The sequence below is a fragment of the Ahaetulla prasina genome, chromosome 1 (genome assembly GCF_028640845.1).
Source record: "Ahaetulla prasina isolate Xishuangbanna chromosome 1, ASM2864084v1, whole genome shotgun sequence".
In the NCBI taxonomy this organism is placed as follows: domain Eukaryota; kingdom Metazoa; phylum Chordata; class Lepidosauria; order Squamata; family Colubridae; genus Ahaetulla; species Ahaetulla prasina.
The window spans coordinates 377,024,710-377,043,852 of record NC_080539.1 but is presented as its reverse complement, the minus strand read 5'-3'; the positions used below and the strand labels follow the sequence as shown (position 1 = coordinate 377,043,852).

General features: G+C 43.9%; 1 protein-coding gene across 1 annotated transcript in view; it reads right to left on the bottom strand.

Annotated features, from left to right (window-relative positions):
• Positions 1-4,613: 4,613 nt before the first annotated feature.
• The window catches only part of ATCAY (ATCAY kinesin light chain interacting caytaxin), a 54,099-nt gene continuing 39,569 nt past the window's right edge, over positions 4,614-19,143 (bottom strand). Inside the window, exons 10-13 of the mRNA XM_058163733.1 lie at positions 17,778-17,813; positions 17,610-17,648; positions 13,506-13,538; positions 4,614-8,536 (exon numbers count right to left, since the gene is read on the bottom strand). Of these exons, the coding sequence (XP_058019716.1) occupies positions 8,527-8,536; positions 13,506-13,538; positions 17,610-17,648; positions 17,778-17,813 (118 nt within the window). The 3' untranslated portion in view covers positions 4,614-8,526. The remainder of the gene's footprint in view (positions 8,537-13,505; positions 13,539-17,609; positions 17,649-17,777; positions 17,814-19,143) is intronic.

Below are 19,143 nucleotides of genomic sequence, written 5' to 3'. Positions count from 1 at the left end.
ATCTTAAAGGGACCAAGGTTGGAGACCCCTGATCAAGTCCAACCCCCCACCCAAGCAGGAGACCCTATACCATTCCTGACAGAGAGCAGCCCAATCTCTTAACATAACATAACATAACAACAGAGTTGGAAGGGACCTTGGAGGCCTTCTAGTCTACTCTTCTTTGTGGCAACCCCTGAGATATTGGAACACTGCTATCATGTCTCCCCTAGTCCTTCTTTTTATTAAACTAGACATACCCAGTTCCTGCAACCGTTCTTCATATGAAGTTCCCACAACTTCCGAAGGCAACTTCTTGTTCCATGGGTTGATTGTTCTCACTGTCAGAAAATTTCTCCTTATTTCCTGGTTGAATCTCTCCTTGGTCAGTTTCCAACCATCGTTCCTTGTCTGGCCTTCAGGGGCTTTGGAAAATAGTTTGATACGCACATACCCTTACATGTACTTACTTCACTACTGGTTTGGGAATGTGTGAGCACGAGTGCCTCTTTTGCCCATGAGCAGAGCCTTCTGCCCATGCGCAGAGGGTCAAAATTGAGACGTAATGACATTCCGGTGGGTGGACGGAGCCAGATAGATTCAGCCACATTTCACTGGCTCCCCTTCCTCCTCTCTGTGGCAGCCCCTCAAATATTGGAAGGCTGCCCTGATGTCTCCCCTGGTCCTTCTCTTCCCTAGACTAGCCAGGCCCAGTTCCTGCAACCGTTCATCGTATCTTTTAGCCTCCAGTCCCCTCATCATCCTGGTTGCTCTTCTCTGCACTCTTTCTAGAGTCTCAGCATCTTTTTTATAGCGTGGTGACCAAAACTGGGTGCATAATTCCAGGTGTGGCCTTACTAGGGCTTTACAGAGTGGCGTTAGTACCTTATGTGATCTTGATTGAATCTCTCTGTTAATTAGCCGCCGTCGCTGCTAAAATTTACGAAAGGAAACACGGGAGGAACCAACACGGCACGTTTTAAACTTATGACAGGAAAGAAGCGTCTCGCGGAAGGCTCAGAAGTTTTAATTAAATATTTTGAATTTTCTTGGCTTCGAACAGCAAAAAAAAAAAGACACCCCAAAATAAAATAAATCGTAATAACGATAACGTAACATACTTAATAGGAATCGGTATATCTCACAGAGGTTCTGCCAACTAAATACAAACATGTTTTAAGTTATTCTTATTGAACGATACAGGTTGTGTGTTTTTTTCAACAGAAGGCATCCACTTTAAGAGAGGTGGGGGGGTGGGGGTGGGGGAGAGAAATGCACAGGTCTTGCCCCCTGCCTTGGTACCAGGGTTCATTTTGATATTTTGGCATGCTCCGTTGATGATTACAGAGAGTGTACAAAAAAAAAAACCATGGGTATTTACACCTGGACTTTACACGTGTACATAGTTCTCCACTGACATAGAGATAACACCAGCGACAAGTCTCCGAAGCTAGAGGGAACACGGGATGAATTAGAATAACAAGAATTGGAAGGGACCCTGTAAGGTCATCTAGTCCAACCTCCCCCCTCCCCCGCCCAAGCAGGAGACCTTACACTGTTTCTGAGATATGGCAGTCCAGTTGCTTCTTGAAAGCCTCCAGCGACGAAGCTCCCACAACTTCCGGAGGCAACTTGATTGTTCTCACGGTCAGGAAATTTCTCCTTACTTCCAGGTTGACTCTCTCCTTGGTCACTTTCCATCCATTGCTTCTTCAGGTGCCTTCAGGTGCTTTGGAAAAGAGGTTTTTAACAGATTGAGTTGGAAGGGACCTTGTAGGTCATCTAGTCCAACCCACCCTAGCAGGAGACCCTACACCGTTTCTGAGATATGACAGTCCAGTCTCTTCTTGAAAGCTTCCAGTGATGAAGCTCCCACAACTTCTGAAGGCAACTCCTGTTCTATGGGTTGATCGTTCTCCCTGTTAAGGAAGTTTCTCCTTAATTCTAGGTTGAAACTCTTGATAGCTCATGAAACTTTCATAAGTCTTGACTTTTTTTGGCCACCCGTTGTGGACACAGACTAGATCAGGCCATCCAGGTGTTTCCCAAAAGCCAGGCACCAAAACAGCTGGAGAAGACACCCTGACCTTGGCATGATCAAAGGTCTACTGTTTCTTCTCCCCTTCCCTTCCCTTCTTGCATCATGGCTCCCAACGCAGAGCAAAGCATGTCTCAGGGAGATTCTTTGCACAAGCTTCCAAAGATTATAGTTTTTCACATGGTGGCCCTCCATCACCTTTGCCTGATGTTGGAAGCATCTGGTAGACGGATGGGTATCACCCAAAAATTCCAGGGTTGTTAAACTAGACTGGGAAGTTTAAAGAGAGGGAGGGAGATTGGGGGAGGGGAGGCAGGGGCATGGAAAAAACCCTTCCGTATTTTTGGCAAGAAAACCGTTCTGTGGCCAAAATTGTGGAAACCTTTTGGGAAAAGTGTATTTTTGAGGTTTGATGGCTAATAACACCACTTTTTTTTTTTTTTTGGAATTTCAAAATAATCATATTCCACTGCTGGAATGGCCTGGGAATAGCCCAGCCCTTAACCCAATTGAAAATCTATGGAGCCGACTAAAAAAAATTGTTTACAGACCCCTCGCATCCTAGACATAAACTGTTTCAACTCCTACCCTCAAAACGACGCTATAGAGCACTGCACAACAGAACAACTAGACACAAGTTGAGTTTTTTCCCGAAGGCCATCACTCTGCTAAACAAATAATTCCATCAACACTGTCAAACTATTTACTGAATCTGCACTACTATTAATCTTCTCATCGTTCCCATCACCCATCTCTTTCCACTTATGACTGTATGACTGTAACTTGTTGCTGGCAATCCTTATGATTTATATTGATATACTGACCATCAATTGTGTTGTAAATGTTGTACTTTGATGCAGGTATCTTTTCTTTTATGTACACTGAGAGCATATGCACCAAAGACAAATTCCTTGTGTGTCCAATCACACTTGGCCAATAAAAATTCTATTCTACTCTATTCTATTCTATTCTATTCTATTCTATTCTATTCTATTCTAGTCTAGTCTAGTCTAGTCTAGTCTAGTCAGAAGCGACCCAGCAATAAAACCCAGTTAATAGAAGCAATCCTTCAGTCTTGGTTTCACATGATAACAGCTGCAGAACTAAGACTAGGTTCACTCCATGGGAAGACGCTGTAAGGCCGTAATTCATGCTAAAGGTTACCCAACTAAGTATTAACTGACATTGTGATCATTTTTGTAAATCTCTTTTTTTTTATGGTGATAATTTTTGTGCATCTTGTTTTTTCTACATGTTTCACTCTTTATACTGCAACTGCTATTCTAATAGCAAGTCCTTCATAAAAGTCATTGCATTACATTCTTGATTAAATTATCTTTCCATTGATATATAATTTTATAGTACTACTCCAAAAGACAAAAAAAGTGGTTTTATTAGCTAGTTTTAGAAAATACACTTTTCCCAAAAGATTTCCACAATTCTGGCCACTACTGTATTCAGAATTCAGTATTTAAGGGATTTTTTCAGTATTTTTTCCCTTGATTTAAGGGAAGGTTGACTCATCTATTTTCCCTGGTGTCAGTAACCCTCCTAAAAGTTTTTTTTTTTTCAAGAGGCAACTGGACTTTCTGATTTTTCTTTGGAAGACGTTTCGCTTCTCATCCAATGATGGGGGAATGGAAGGATTAAAAAAAACAATGCAAGGAATATAAATCCTTCCCTTCCCCACCATTCAGTCAGAGCTGAAGAAGCTTCTCGCATGAGAAGCGAAATATCTTCAAAAGAAAAACCAGAAAGTCCAGTCGCACCTTTGGGATGACCACGGCCAGGATGACGGAGGGTCTCCATAGACATTTAACCCTTGTTGTGTCCCACTCCCACTCCGACGAACGAGTCAAGGAAGTCTGTGACAAACTTGGCAACGAAGCCACTGCAGCTTGCCAAGTTCCTTCGAGGTTTATTAGGGCAGGCAGGAGTCCCAAGTTGTGACTTCAGCGATAGGGTCCGATATCAGCAAACTCGATAAGACTTTGCTTGACTCAAGGTTGGAATGCCAAAAGCAGGTCCTTTATATAGGCTGTGGGGTGTGGCTCCATGACTCAGCATTTATCCAGGCCTGCCCCACCGCTCCTTCTGCTGGCATCGCCTCTCAGATCTCCGGAAGCGAGGGTCCACCCAATCTGAATTGTTTTCAGCTGGATCTGCTGTCAGCGTCTGGGAAAGGGAGGGGTCAGAGGGAGTAGGCCCGAGTAATTCCACCACCTGGCTGGCTTCCTGCTCTGAAGGCTGAGCCAAAGGAACACACACTGTATGAGTGAGGTTTATCGGGCTTGTCCTTTCACTCCTTGAATCCTCTCCGGGCATGGGGCCAGGGCCAGGGGCTGGAGGCATGACAGGCCATTCATCTTCATTATCAGACTCGGAGTCTGATAACAGGCCTGGTTGGAGACGGGAGGGGCCCGGCTGAGGAGAGGACGGAGGACAAGTCACAGCAACCCTCCTAAAATTTATTAAAAGACCAATGCAACTCGGACTCTGCCTGCGAACACACGGCAGATATAGGAGCGTAACGATTTAACAGCATTATTCGAAGACGTGATCTTCCCCCCCACCCCACCCCATTCATTGGTCTAAATCCACTTTCTGATCAGACCCGATCTCTTTGGGATCTATCCACAGGTATTTTGCGATGAGATCTGGAAATGAAGCAACGCAACCATGTTGAACTGAAGCAAGGCAAGGTTCACACTTGGCGGAGTGGATTTCTAAAATCCTTTTTCTGATTTCGTTAAAAGTTCCTGCGGGCCTTAAATCGGCGGATCCCTACAAGTGGTGTAAATTGGCACTATTTACTAGCCCGAATCCAAACAAGCAGAGTTTTGCACTGGGAAATCCACCCACTTCACTTTCTCTGTTGTTGTTGTTGTTGTTGTTGTTTTTGATCAAGCTGCAACTCTTTTAAGTCCGTTGTTGAATTTTTAAGCACTTGCATTCGGTGTGCGTGATCTACCACAGTTGTTTGTCTGCAATTACATGTCTTTTACTAACTGTTTGTATGAATATACGAACGGTTAGTAAAAGACAGGTAATTGCAGACAAACAATTTTTAATTCTCAGAGGTAGCACTAGAACAGGGGTCTCCAACCTTGGTCCCTTTAAGACTTGTGAACTTTGCTTAGCTGGCTGAGGGACTCTGGGAGTTGAAGTCCACAAGTCTTAAAGTGTTCTTGTCTCCTTCCCCACTTCAGAGCAACGAGCTGGCCTTCAGCCAGTGGATTCACGGCTCTTATCAGTCCTGGCAGAGCAATCGCAGCTGCCTGCCAAAGTTCAAACAAATGACTCACGTAGCAAGACTTTCAGCTCTCTTTGAAACGATTCAGCTAATTTTTGCTTCCCGTGGAATGAGAGCAGTCCCAAAGCTCCTTATATATCCTGTGGGGTAGGGCTCCTGCCCCACCCTTCTCTTTGATGATGATGCCTCTCTAATCTGAAGTGCAGGTCAATCCAAGCTTGATTATTATTATTATCAGCTGGGTCTGAAGGCATAGCCTGAGGAAGGGAGGAATCAGGGGATGACGGCCTCATTACGTCCTCCGACTGGTCTGGTTCTGGCTCCTGGAGCCGGGCCAAAGGCATCAGTGCTCCCGAGGTAAGCCTTACCGGCCCTTCCCCCTCACTCTCGGAGTCACTTTCGGGCATGGGGCCAGGTTCGGGGGCTGGAGTCACAACATAAAGGGACCAAAGTTGGAGATCCCTGCATTAGAAGACATCTACTGGGTCCGTTGTTATTTTCTTCCCAGCTCAGCGAGAAGGATGGGAGGGCCGTAAGCCTTCACCCCAGTGAATGTCGGACCAGCAAAGCGCGTCAACTCCAGCCAGGGTGGCTAATAACAGGGTTTTGATGGGAGACGCAGCTCAACATCTGGAAGGCTGCGGATTGCTAATCCTTTCCAATCTTTTTCCCCAATCCCAGCAATTCCAAGGCCCTCCCGTGCTTTCAAACACTAAACGGACCGCAAGTCGCATGCACAGAAGGCAGGCAAAACATCCTGTAAAATGATTAAAAATGGAAGAATGGCAAGTTCCTTTTAGATGCTTCTGCAGGGCTGGGTTTCCAAGCTGGGTTGCCGTGGTACATCTTTTGCGTGGTTTTGTGAAGCTCCGCGGCACAGCTTTACACGTACCAAGTCCTAATTTATAATCCCTGGCATTTCCCACCTTGTGGATGTCAGCGAGCTAGGAAAGCCCCTTTTCTCTGTATCCCCCATTCCCAAAAAGCCGGTCCTTTTCAGACGGATGAAGCAGTCCTGGCTAAAACAGAACAGCGACCTACAACCGCTTCGGAAATTGTCGGTCTCCTTTTGCCATTTGTCCAAGCGACATTGTAAGAGTTCCAAATTTGTCTTCACTGTTGTTTTGCTGCTTATTTACAACACATTAAAAGAAAAAGCAACTTTGAAAATGTTTACAGTAGATTGTGAAGCCTTTCTTTCTTTCTCTCTCTTTCTCTAATTCTCTCTTTCTTTCTCTCGTTCTGTCCTTCTCTCTCTCCCTCTCTCTTTCACCCCACTCTCTCTCCTTCTCTCTCTCCCTCTTAGTCTCTCCTTCTCTCTCTTTCTGTCTCATTCTCCCTCTCTCATTCTTTCTCTTTCCCCACTCTCTCTCTCTCCTTTCCTCTCTCTCTCTTTCTCTCTCTCTCTCTCTTCAATGATTGCACCTGAACGGACCAGCATGGAGGATGGTCTTCCAATAGAGATGCTACTTTCCTGTTTGCGACACGCCAACAAGTGAATTCTCCTTTGGTTGGCTTCTGCTGTTCACTTTTCTTTGCCCAAGTTCCATTTTTTATAACTTTGCGGATTGCAATAATGTTTCGATTATTATTATACAAGGGATCTTGTAGGTCATCTAGTCCAACCGCCCGCCCGCCCCCGCCCAAGCAGGAGACCCTACACCATTTCTGACAGATGGCAGTCCAGTCTCTCCTTGAAAGCCTCAAGGGATGAAGCTCCCATAACTTCTGAAGGCAATTCATTGATTGATTGTTCTCACCGTCAGGAAATTCCTCCTTATTTCCAGGTTGAATCTCTCCTTGATCAGTTTCCATCCATCCTTCCTTGTCTGGCCTTCGGGTGCTTTGGAAAACAGCTTGACCCCCTTCCTCCTCTCTGGGGCAGCCCCTCAAATATTGGAAGACTGATCTCATGTCTCCCCTGGTCCTTCTCTTCATTAGACTAGCCAGGCCTAGTTCCTGTAACATCCAAAGAGATGTAAGCAGTGGTGGGATTCAGCCAGTTCGCACCACTTCGGGAGAACCGGTTGTTAACTTTCTGAGCAGTTTGATGAACTGGTGGTTGGAAGAAATCATTAGGGCAGAGAACAGGTTGTTAAATTATTTGAATCCCACCGGTGGATGTAGGTAAGGGAAAAAAAAGATTTTCGTATCTTGTTTTAAGGGAGGGATGGATCCGTGGGGTTTCCAAGTCTATTAATAGTTCATTAAGCTCCTAAATCGTTCCAAGCATCACTTTGTCGGCGTTTTTATTCCCACCGGGTAGTCCTCATTGTTTATTGTGCTGGAAATTATAGCAGTACTGAACTGCGATTTCTTCCTTCAGGAAAAAACATACATCTTGTAAGCGTGTTTATTTTCTGACCCGGCTGATTAAAGTCTGCTTCCTTTCCTGCGTTTTTTTGTTTGTTTGTTTGTTTGTTTGTTTGTTTTGCTTGTCCTGGGAAATCTTGGTGTGAACTTCTATCGCATCCAGATACAATCGGAAAGGATCATTGTCCAGTATCGTAAAAACAATCAGAAGCCCTATTTTGATGCTGATGGTTGAAGGACATTCTTCAAATTCTGGGGGAATTTAAGGATGGAGAGAGAGAGAGAGAGAGAGAGAGAGAGAGGGAGGGAGAGAGAATCCTTGAAAAGGGAGGTTGGGATCAAAAGTTGCTTTTCACATTATCTGCCGCAGGTGGTCTCAGCACGAGCCCCCCGCCCCCCACAATTCAAGGGGTAAGGAGGGATCGACGTTCCGTGTTTGTTAAAACAGGCCTACACAAACTACCTCTGAAAGGAGAAGAAGGCTTAAGCTGTTCGTGACAAATCGATGCAGGGGAACATCTCTTTATATGATGATCCGGTACGAAAAACGTGCTTTCCACGGTTGGCATCGCTTTGCTGGTTTCTGACTTGCAGCCACTGCAGGAAAGGCCTTGCCGTGCAAAAATCCAGATCTCCTTTTTTTGGGGGGGGAGTAGATGCGATCGATCTCCCAAGATCGTACATTACGATAGAGTCTCTCTGGAAATCCAGAGCGTGCTCGATGCCTTTCCTGGAACGGACGCCTTCCTTTGCAAACCGAGCGGTGGGATGGCGTCTCCCTAGTTGACTTCGCCTTTGGGGATGGAGAAACAGTGGGGATGCTTCTTCTGATGGACCGAAGATGAGGTGTCTTGACAAGATCGGAAGGCCAGGAAAGGAACGTGTGGCGGGTTGGGTGGTTCTTATCGGGTGGAGGGTTTCTTCCGCCTCTCTCCATCCTGATTCAGGACATGCTAGAAGGGAGAAGGAGAAAGTTAGACGGAGTTAACCGTATTTTTCGGACTATAAGACGCACCGGAGTATGAGACGCACCAAGATTTTGAAGAGGTAAAGAAGAACAAAAAAAAAAAAGGTTTTTGCCCTCCCCGGCCCCCAGGAGCATTCTGCAGGCCTCCCAAACACCTCTGCATGTCCAGTTTTTGCGGGGGGGGGGGGGGAGGGGAGTAGCTTTTCCATCCACTCTCCTTTTCTTCCCTTCCTCCATTTTTATCTTTTCTCTGTTGATCCCTAAGTTATCTTTTGGCTTTGTATTTTTTTTTCTTCCCTTTTTTCTCTCCTTGTCTCTCTTCCTCCCTTCCTTGATTTTTTTTTTTGACCCATATTATTTACAATACTATTCCATTTAATCTCCTCATTCCCTTTTTAAAGATTTCTTTTTTCTTAATATATAATATAACAACAGAGTTGGAAGGGACCTTGGAGGCCTTCTAGTCCAACCCCTGCCCAGGCAGGAAACCCTACACCATCTCAGTCAGATGGTTATCCAACATTTTCTTAAAAATTTCCAGTGTTGGAGCATTTACAACTTCTGCAGGCAAGTTGTTCCACTGATTAATTGTTCTAACTGTCAGGAAATTTCTCCTTAGTTCTAGGTTGCTTCTCTCCTTCATTAGTTTCCACCCATTGCTTCTTGTTCTTCCCTCAGGTGCTTTGGAGAACAGCCCGACTCCCTCTTCTATGTGGCAACCCCTGAGATATTGGAACACTGCTATCATGTCTCCCCTAGTCCTCCTTTTTATTAAACTAGGCATACCGAGTTCCTGCAACCGTTCTTCATATCTTTTAGCCTCCAGCCACCTAATCATCTTTGTTGCTCTTCTCTGCACTCTTTCTAGAGTCTCAACATCTTTTTTACATCGTGGCGACCAAAACTGGATGTAATATTCCAAGTGTGGCCTTACCAAGGCATTATAAAGTGGTATTAACACTTCACGTGATCTTGATTCTATCCCTCTGTTTATGCAGCCCAGAACTGTGTTGGCTTTTTTGGCAGCTGCTGCACACTGCTGGCTCATCTCTAAATGGTTGTCCACTAGGACTCCAAGATCTATTTGCCTGTTCACCGCCCTGAGTCCTTCGGGAGAAGGGCGGTATACAAATTAAAACATTATTATTATTATTATTATTATTATTATTATTATTATTATTATTATTATTATTATTATTATTATTATTATTATCCCTCTCACAGGTACTACTATTGAGCAAGGTGCCACATATACGGTACCTGTGCATTTTGTTTTTTGTTTTTTTGCATAAATGTAGAACCTTACTTTATTTTATTTTTATTTACTAACCTTTCTTATTACTAATCCCACTGTAATTTTCTAATGTCTTTCTGCTGTTTGCCCCAAACGTGCTTTTTCAAGAGGCAACTGGACTTTGTGTGGTTTTTCTTTGAAGGCGTTTCACTTCGCATCCTTGCAGACAGCTGGTCCTTTGCGTTCTTTGAGAGAATCCTTGAGGCCAGAGGTGATCCTGAGGACACAGATAAACCTCCAAGTGGCCTCAACGACCCTCTAAAAAAGGATGCAAAGCACCAGCTGTCTCCTCCACCATCCAGTCAGAGCTGAAGAAGCTGCTTGGATGAGAAGCGAAACGTCTTCAAAGAAAAACCACACAAAGTCCAGTTGAAAAAGCACCTTTGGGACTTAAGACACAGGAAATCAAACAATATTTTCAGACAGGAAGATCTCCAGTAGAGAAAGAGAGGCCACCATTCTATTGGCCAGGGGGAACGAACTTCCCCCTGGCCTATGCCAAGTGCCTGATCTTCGGACCTTTCGCCGTGAGCTGAAAACACACTTATTTATTTAAGCGGGACTGGCTTAACAGTTTTATTAAATTTTAATTGGGGGTTTTATTATTTCAGGGTTTTAAATTTTAAATTTTTTAATGTTGGCCAATCTTGTAATATGCTCTGTTTTAAATTTGTTGTTTTAATTGTATATATACTGGGTTTTTATTTTTTGGCTGTACACCGCCCTGAGTCCTTCGGGAGAAGGGCGGTATAAAAATTTAATAAAAAAATAAAAAAATAAATATTGATGTCACAGTAGAACAGCTGTCAATGCCAGATGCTCCTATTGTCCCAAATATGCTTTTTCAAAAGGCAACTGGACTTTTTTGGGTTTTCCTTGAAAATGTTTCGCTTCTCCTCCAAGAAGCTTCTTCAGCTTTGACTGGGTGGTGGGGAAGGGAAGGATTTATACTCCTTGCAGGCAGCTGGTCATTTGCATCCTCTTAGGGAGTCACTGAGACCACTTGAAGGTTTGTCTGTGTCCTCAGGGTCACCCGAGTGGTGCAAATGGGGGTGGAGCCTTCTGGGCTGCAGCCAATTGGTTCAACCTCCAAGTGGCCTCAACGACCCTCTAAAATAACACAAATGACCAGCTGCCCTTGACAGGGGTGGGTTTCAGCAGGTTCTGACCAGTTCTGGAGAACCGGTAGTGGAAATTTTGAGTAGTTCGAAGAATTGGTAGTAAAAATTCTGCCTGGCCCCACCCCCCATCTATTCTCTGCCTCCCAAGTCCCAGCTGATGGGGAGGAAATGGGGATTTTGCAGTATCCTTCCCCTGCCACGCCCACCAAGCCACACCCACAGAACCGGTAGTAAAAAAAAAATTGAAACCCGCCACTGGTCTGCAAGCAGTATAAACAGTCAGAACTGAAGAAGCTTCCTGGATGAGAAGCGAAACGTCTTCAAGGAAAAACCAAGCAAGTCCAGTTGCCTCTTGGAAAAAAGCACATTTGGGACAACCAGGACCTGGATGGTGGAGAATCTCCATAGACAGGTCCTCCTAATGTTAAACTAAAACCTATTTTAAACTGAGGGTGAATCAACCTTTAATAAGAAGGAGGCTAAAACATATGAAGAACGGTTGCAGGAACTGGGTATGTCTAGTTTAATGAAAAGAAGGACTAGGGGAGACATGATAGCAGTCTTCCAATATCTCAGGGGTTGCCACAAAGAAGTGGGAGTCAAACTATTCTCCAAAGCACCTGAGGACAGAACAAGAAGCAATGGGTGGAAACTGATCAAGGAGAGAAGCAACTTAGAACTAAGGAGAAATTTCCTGACAGTTAGAACAATCAATAAGTGGAACAACTTGCCTGCAGAAGTTGTAAATGCTCCAACACTGGAAATTTTTAAGAAAATGTTGGATAACCATTTGTCTGAGATGGTGTAGGGTTTCCTGCCTGGGCAGGGGGTTGGACTAGAAGACCTCCAAGGTCCCTTCCAACTCTGTTGTTATATTAAAAAGAAAGTCCATCATGGAACTGAATAATCCAGTTAGTGAACTGAACCACTACTTGTAGATATGGGAGTTTTAAAATATTTAAAGGGCGTATGTATTAACTTTGCAGTAACAATAAATCTGTGACACTTTATATTTTGCAAGTCAGGCAAAGGCTTCCTTGCAGGGCTGGGCTGTTAGGGGTTCGGGAGAACTCCTAGCTTACATACAGCTTTGGAAGCCATATTAGCCCCGGAAACTTCCACGCTGTCACCTTCTCGTGTGTGGGAAAGTAGGAAGGGGGGATTTAGGAGAGGGAATGTAGTTAGAAAAAATAGGAACCCTGACACTAGCTAAGATTCTATGCAGTTTGGAGAATCTCAAAATCCCACTCCTGGCTGGCCTCGCCCGCCCCGCCCCTCCCAGAAGTCCCCCATGCAGCCTGTTTTGAATGCAGGTAAGTGCAGAGCGTACACAGAGGCTCTGGGAGGGCGAAAAACGTACCTACTGGAAGTTTGGGAAGGCCAGAAATGGGCCCGTTTCTGGACTCCAGAGCCTGGGAAGACTGTTTTTGCTTCCCAGAGGCTCAAGGAAAACCTCTGGAGCCTAGGGAGGGCACCTCCCCCCAAACCATGGTGCAGGAGGCCGACTAGGCCACACCCACCATGGCCACGCCCACCAAGCAACCGGGCAGAGAACCCCTTGCTAAAATTTTTGAAGCCCCCGCCCCCTGCTTCCTCGAGGTCATATCACACAGACTGACCAACCAAGGGGTTTCTTGGTTCTTAGCCTAGGACACAAGATTGCAATCTTTTAAAAGCAACAATGATGCCCCAGCTTAATTAAACACGATGTAAAAAGGATGCTGAGACTCTAGAAAGAGTGCAGAGAAGAGCAACAAAGATGATTAGGGGACTGGAGACTAAAACATAGGAAGAATGGTTGCAGGAACTGGGTATGTCTAGTTTGATAAAAAGAAGGACTAGGGGAGACATGATAGCAGTCTTCCAATATCTCAGGGATTGCCACAAAGAAGAGGGAGTCAAACTATTCTCCAAAGCACCTGAGGGCAGAACAAGAAGCAATGGGTGGAAACTGATCAAGGAAAGAAGCAACTTAGAACTAAGGAGAAATTTCCTGACAGTTAGAACAATTAATGAGTGGAACTACTTGCCTGCAGAAGTTGTGAATGCTCCAACACTGGAAATTTTTAAGAAAATGTTGGATAGCCATTTGTCTGAAATGGGGTAGGGTTTCCTGCCTGGGCAGGGGGTTGGACTAGAAGACCTCCAAGGTCCCTTCCAACTCTGATATTATTATTATTATTATTATTATTATTATTATTATTATTATTATTATTATTATTATTATTATTATTATTATTATTATTACACAGCGAAACATAAAAACATAATTTTTGTGTTTAATAAAAAAAATTTTAAAAAAAAAAGATGTAATTCATATCGAAGTGTTAGTTATGCAATTATAGTTTTAGTCTTGAACTAATTACTTAATAAAGTCTGAACATCTCTGCTGTTAAGTGTTTGTGCATGTTGATAAAAGGCAATAAATAATTGATGAAGCACACAAAAAAAAACCAGCAAAGGAGAGCAAAACACAAAAATAAAACTGGTGACGCCTGAAAAATCAATTAAAAAGAGGCGAATGTTAATTAAAAACAAACCTTGTTTCCTGATCTTCTGAAGGAAAGACAGTCCTGTTTGGGAAGACAAAGACAAAGTATTGATAGATGTTTTGAAACGGATCTATTTATTTTTTTGAAACACCAAAGTCACCAAGGGCTGCCCTAGATATTTGGAGTCCTCCAGCAGAGAAGTTAATTTTCTCACACAGAGACCTTTGACATGGCAATGTTATTTGGACACAAGGCAGAAAAAAACCCGTTTATATAATTATATATAGTAATATATATCTAATGTATAATAATTGGTAGGTGGTGGTAGACCTTGTTGAAGTAACTACGGAGTTTAGAATAGAATAAGCGCACAAACGTGCCTACCGTTCCTGTCCTATTGTTTTTCTTTTCTTCTTTCTATATATATGCTTATACCTCCTTATATTTACCCATGTATGTTTATATACTATATAATCTTTTGTATGATTCCTACATATATTGTTGTGACAAAATAAATAAAATAAATAAATAAAAATAAAGAATAGAGCTGGAAGGGACCTTGGAGGTCTTCTAGTCCAGCCCCCTGCTCAAGCAGGAGAACTAGCCTTAGGAAAGAAAATGCAAGGGTATTCCCCCACAGAGAAGGTAGCTCCTGAAGCTTGCAAAGGTAACACTGATTAGAACAATTAATCAGTGGAACGACTTGCCTGCAGAAGTTGTGAATGCTCCAACACTGGAAATTTTTAAGAAAATGTTGGATAGCCATTTGTCTGAAATGGTGTAGTTTCCTGCCTGGGCAGGGGGTTGGACTAGAAGGCCTCCAAGGTCCCTTCCAACTCTGATATTATTATTATTATTATTATTATTATTATTATTATTATTATTATTATTATTATTAGTTGTTGTACCACGAAACTCACAAAAGAGGCTCGTTTGACTCAAAACTATTGTATCTGATAGATTGTATCTCATCTATTGTAATGTCCTTCCTGTTAAAGACTACTTCAGCTTTAATCACAATAATACAAGAGCAACCAATAGATTTAAACTTAATGTCAACCGCTTTAATCTAGATTGCAGAAAATATGACTTCTGTAACAGAATCATCAGTGCTTGGAATACTTTACCTGACTCTGTGGTCTCTTCCCATAATCCTAAAAGCTTTAACCAAAAACTTTTTTTTTCTTCATCTATCTATCTATCTATCTATCTATCTATCTATCTATCTATCTATCTATCTATCTATCTCCAGGACATAAACTGTTTCAACTCCTACCCTCAAAACGACACTATAGAGCACTGCACACCATAACATAACATAACATAACAACAGAGTTGGAAGGGACCTTGGAGGCCTTCTAGTCCAACCCCCTGCCCAGGCAGGAAACCCTACACCATCTCAGTCAGATGAACCAGAACAACTAGACACAAGAACAGTTTTTTCCCGAAGGCCATCACTCAGCTAAACAATTAATTCCCTCAACACTGTCAAACTATTTACTAAATCTGCACTACTATTAATTTTCTCATCGTTCCCATCACCAATCTCTTTCCACTTATGACTGTATGACTATAACTTGTTGCTGGCAATCCTTATGATTTATATTGATATATTGACCATCAATTGTGTTGTAAATGTTGTACCTTGATGAAGGTATCTTTTCTTTTATGTACACTGAGAGCATCTGCACCAAAGACAAATTCCTTGTGTGTCCAATCACACTTGGCCAATAAAATTCTATTCTATTCTATATATATATATATGCTTATACCTCCTAATATTTCCTCATATATATGTTTATATACTGTATAATCTTTCTGTGTGATACCTGTATATATTGTTGTGACAAATAAATAAATAAATAAAATAAAACGGAGAAGAATAGGAAGAATCCGGCTTTTGGATTAAGTCCATGGGGACATTGGCTGTGAAGTTGTAGGTGATCGCTGAGCTTGGTGGGTTTTTTTCAGACATTTCATGACCAAACTAAGTAGCATCAACATGCGCTGATGATGTTACCTGGTTGGGTCATCAAATGTCTGCAAGAAAACCACCAAGTTCAGAGATCCCACTGTTAGGATCCCAGTGCTGTTGTTGTCGTTGTCCTCCTCCTCCTCCTCCTCCTCCTCCTCCTCCTCCTCTCCACAAACCCCTTCCACTTCTAGCACTGATGGTGTTCCCTCGTTTGGTCATGAAACATCTTTCAAGAAGACAGCCAAGCTCGGAGACCATCCAGGATTCAACCCTGAGCTACGAATTTTCTCTTCTTCACTGCTCTGGCCACCCCTAAGTCCCCCTTGTCCTGTGGGAGGAGAGCCTGACCTGCCCGCAGCAGCAAAAGGATCAGAGGGAGCCCCTTTTCCAATGAAACCGTTTTATTCCAAGGCAGACTTTTGGAGAATCTTCTCCACTCTAGCCGGAGGGGCTAGAGTAGAGTTTCTCCAATTGTGGCAACTTGAAAACGGGTGGGCTTCAGCTCCCAGAATTCCACAGCCAGCATGGGGATGTTGTCAGGACTCAGATACCTTCAAATAGCCTTTGGGACTGGAAAGGGGGCTCCCGCCTCCCACAAATTTCTGGGTTTCTTCCTACCCACCCTGGCATGAGGAAACAGCAGGGGTGAAATGCTCCCAGTTCAGACCGGATCGGGTGTTGTGGCTCCAGCACACACCCCGGGCCTGGCCCCCTGCCAGAAAGTGACTCAGAGAGTGAGCGGGAAGGGCCGTCGGGGCTCCCCTCTGCAGGGCCGGCCTCTCTGGCTCAGCTCCAGGAGTCAGAGGCAGGCCAGGTGGAGGAGGTGACGAGGCCTCTGTCTCCTGTATCTCCCCCCCAGCCCAGGCAACGCTTCCAGATCCAGCTGTGGACAATCAGTCCTGGTTAGATCCCAGGTTTCATAGACAAGAGAGGCGGGAACAACAAAAAAGGGGATGAGGCAGGTCTATAGAGAGTGCTGAGTCACGGAGCCACACCCCACAGGGTATAAAAGCAGGAGGTGCTGCTCTACTACTTCGTGACGGACAAAACAAACTGACTGGTGAAAACTTGAGCTGAACTATTTGACTGAGCATTTGGCCTGAATTGCTGTTTGTTCCGGACTTCCTGGTTGCTCCAGTAACGAGCTTCTGTGACGCCAGCATCAGGGAAGATAAAGGAAACCTTAGCAGACGATCGCTGGTTTGCTGCCAGAGCTGATAGCTGCCGTGGACTACATTGCTGGCTAATTGAGTCTATTCGTGTGTTTCCCGGACTGAGGTGGCGGGGAACAGAACATCGGGTGATCCTGTAGCGATGGGGATGGGTAGTTTGGAGAACCGGTAGCAAAAATCCCTGCCCACCCCCAGCCCATGCCCACCCAATCGCCCGGTCCCCACTTGCCTACTTGGCAGTTTGCTGCTTCTTTCGGGCTCGCTCCTGCCTTGGTTCAGTTCAATCAATAGCATCAGCTAGCAACTCAATCTGCCTGCCTGCAATCCATCTCATCGGTGAGCAACTCAATCTGCCTGCCTTCGATTGGGTAAGTAACTGGGGGGGGGGAGCTTTAAGAAAATAGTTAATTGGGGTTGTTTTTAGGAGTTTTATTTTTTTAGACATAGCAATTTAAAGTTAAGAAAGTTTTAAATTTAGCTGCTTTTATCTAAAAATATAAATTAAATAAAATAATAAAATAAAATATTTGTGCAGCTTTGTGAGATTTGGTGTGTTTCTCTAGTGTTTCGCTCTAACTACGCGGGCACACAAAATCTCACAAAGCTGTACGTGGCACGTGGTACGTGTGTGAGTCAGTTGTGTTGTGTGTGTGTAAAGTTTGAAAGTTGGTTTTTGAGCTTTTTGTGGCTGTGTGAGGTTCCTGCTTGTTGCAGGGGCCATTTTGGGTGAGGTGCAGCTGCTTTTACATTGTGTGCGAGTCAGTTGTGTTGTGTTGTGTTGTGTGTAAAGCGTGAAAGTTGGTTTTTGGTACCTCTTATTGTTTTGTGTGCTTTTGTTTATTATTTTTATTATTTATTGTTATTGGCCACGCCCGCCCGGTCACCTGACCACCAAGCCACGCCCACCAATTAAGCCACGCCCACAGAACCGGTAGGGGAAATTTTTAGATTCCAACCCCTGGGAAACAGGGTAGCATTGGGAAATGGGAAAAGTGGGAAGCTCACCTCTCTCTCTCAGCCGTGTCCTGTTTCACTCCTTCCGCCCTGGAACGAAATAAGAGCATTGGCTGGATGAAGCGGTCCCTTCCCAAATGGCCCCTGCCCCCCCCCCCCACTGATTCCAGGGGACCCCCTTCCTCCCCCCCCAGCCCAGCCCACCCGAAGGAGACGTACCGTTCTTTCCTGGCCTGGTTTCGCTCCTCTTCAAACCTACAGCAAAGGCAGGGAGAACGTTAAAGGGTTCTTTGCTGGGTACGGGAAAAATCACTTTTAACATAACATAACAACAGAGTTGGAAGGGACCTTGGAGGTCTTCTAGTCCAACCCCCTGCCCAGGCAGGAAACTCTACACCATTTCAGACAAATGGCTAGCCAACATTTTCTTAAAAATTTCCAGACAAATGTGTTTTTTTATTTTATTTATAAAACAATATATAAATACTTTTTATTTTTGAAAAAACAACAAGACATAACCAACACTAACATAACACAACATAACATCAGAGTTGGAAGGGACCTTGGAGGCCTTCTAGTCCAACCCCCTGCCCAGGCAGGAAACCCTACACCATCTCAGTCAGATGGTTATCCAACATTTTCTTAAACATTTCCAGTGTTGGAGCATTCACAACTTCTGAAGGCAAGTTGTTCCACTTATTAATTGTTCTGACTGTCAGGAAATTTCTCCTTAGTTCTAAGTTGCTTCTCTCCTTGATTAGTTTCCACCCATTGCTTCTTGTTCTACCCTCAGGTGCTTTGGAGAACAGCCCGACTCCCTCTTCTTTGTGGCAGCCCCTGAGATATTGGAACACTGCTATCAAGTCTCCCCTAGTCCTTCTTTTCATTAAACTAGACATACCCAGTTCCTAAAACGTATACTCCGTCTTTACATCGGCTTCATTTTGGTATTCCTCTATTATTTACATTTTTTCCCCTCTTGTTTCCTTTAATTATACTTATCTTTTTTGACCCGTTGTCCCTTATTTCTGTATATATTCCATCATACCTATCATTATAACAATTCGTTTTCTTTCATGCACTAACCCTTTTGTGTGTGTGTGTGTGTGTATGTGTGTATGGCCTTTTCCCATTTTTCGTCATTTACCATTTCTATCCAATTATACCATTTATTCCTTACTATATAGTATTCCATATCTTCCTTTTCTTTTATCTCCTTCGTTAATTTATCCATCTCAGCATAAATGTTTAATAGGTAAGCGGAGACACGAGGAAGGTGGCCTTGTAGCTCACTGCAGTCAGGGATAAGTTATGCCAGTACATTCGCAATCAGTGGTGGCTCAGAGGGCCTCTGGTGGCTCAGACTGGTAAGACAGTCTGTTATTAACAGCAGCTGCTTGCAATTACTGCAGGTTCAAGCCCTACCAGGCCCAAGGTTGACTCAGCCTTCCATCCTTTATAAGGTAGGTAAAATGAGGACCCAGATTGTTGGGGGCAATAAAAGTTGACTTTGTATATAATACACAAATGGATGAAGACTATTGCTTGACATAGTGTAAGCCGCCCTGAGTCTTCGGAGAAGGGC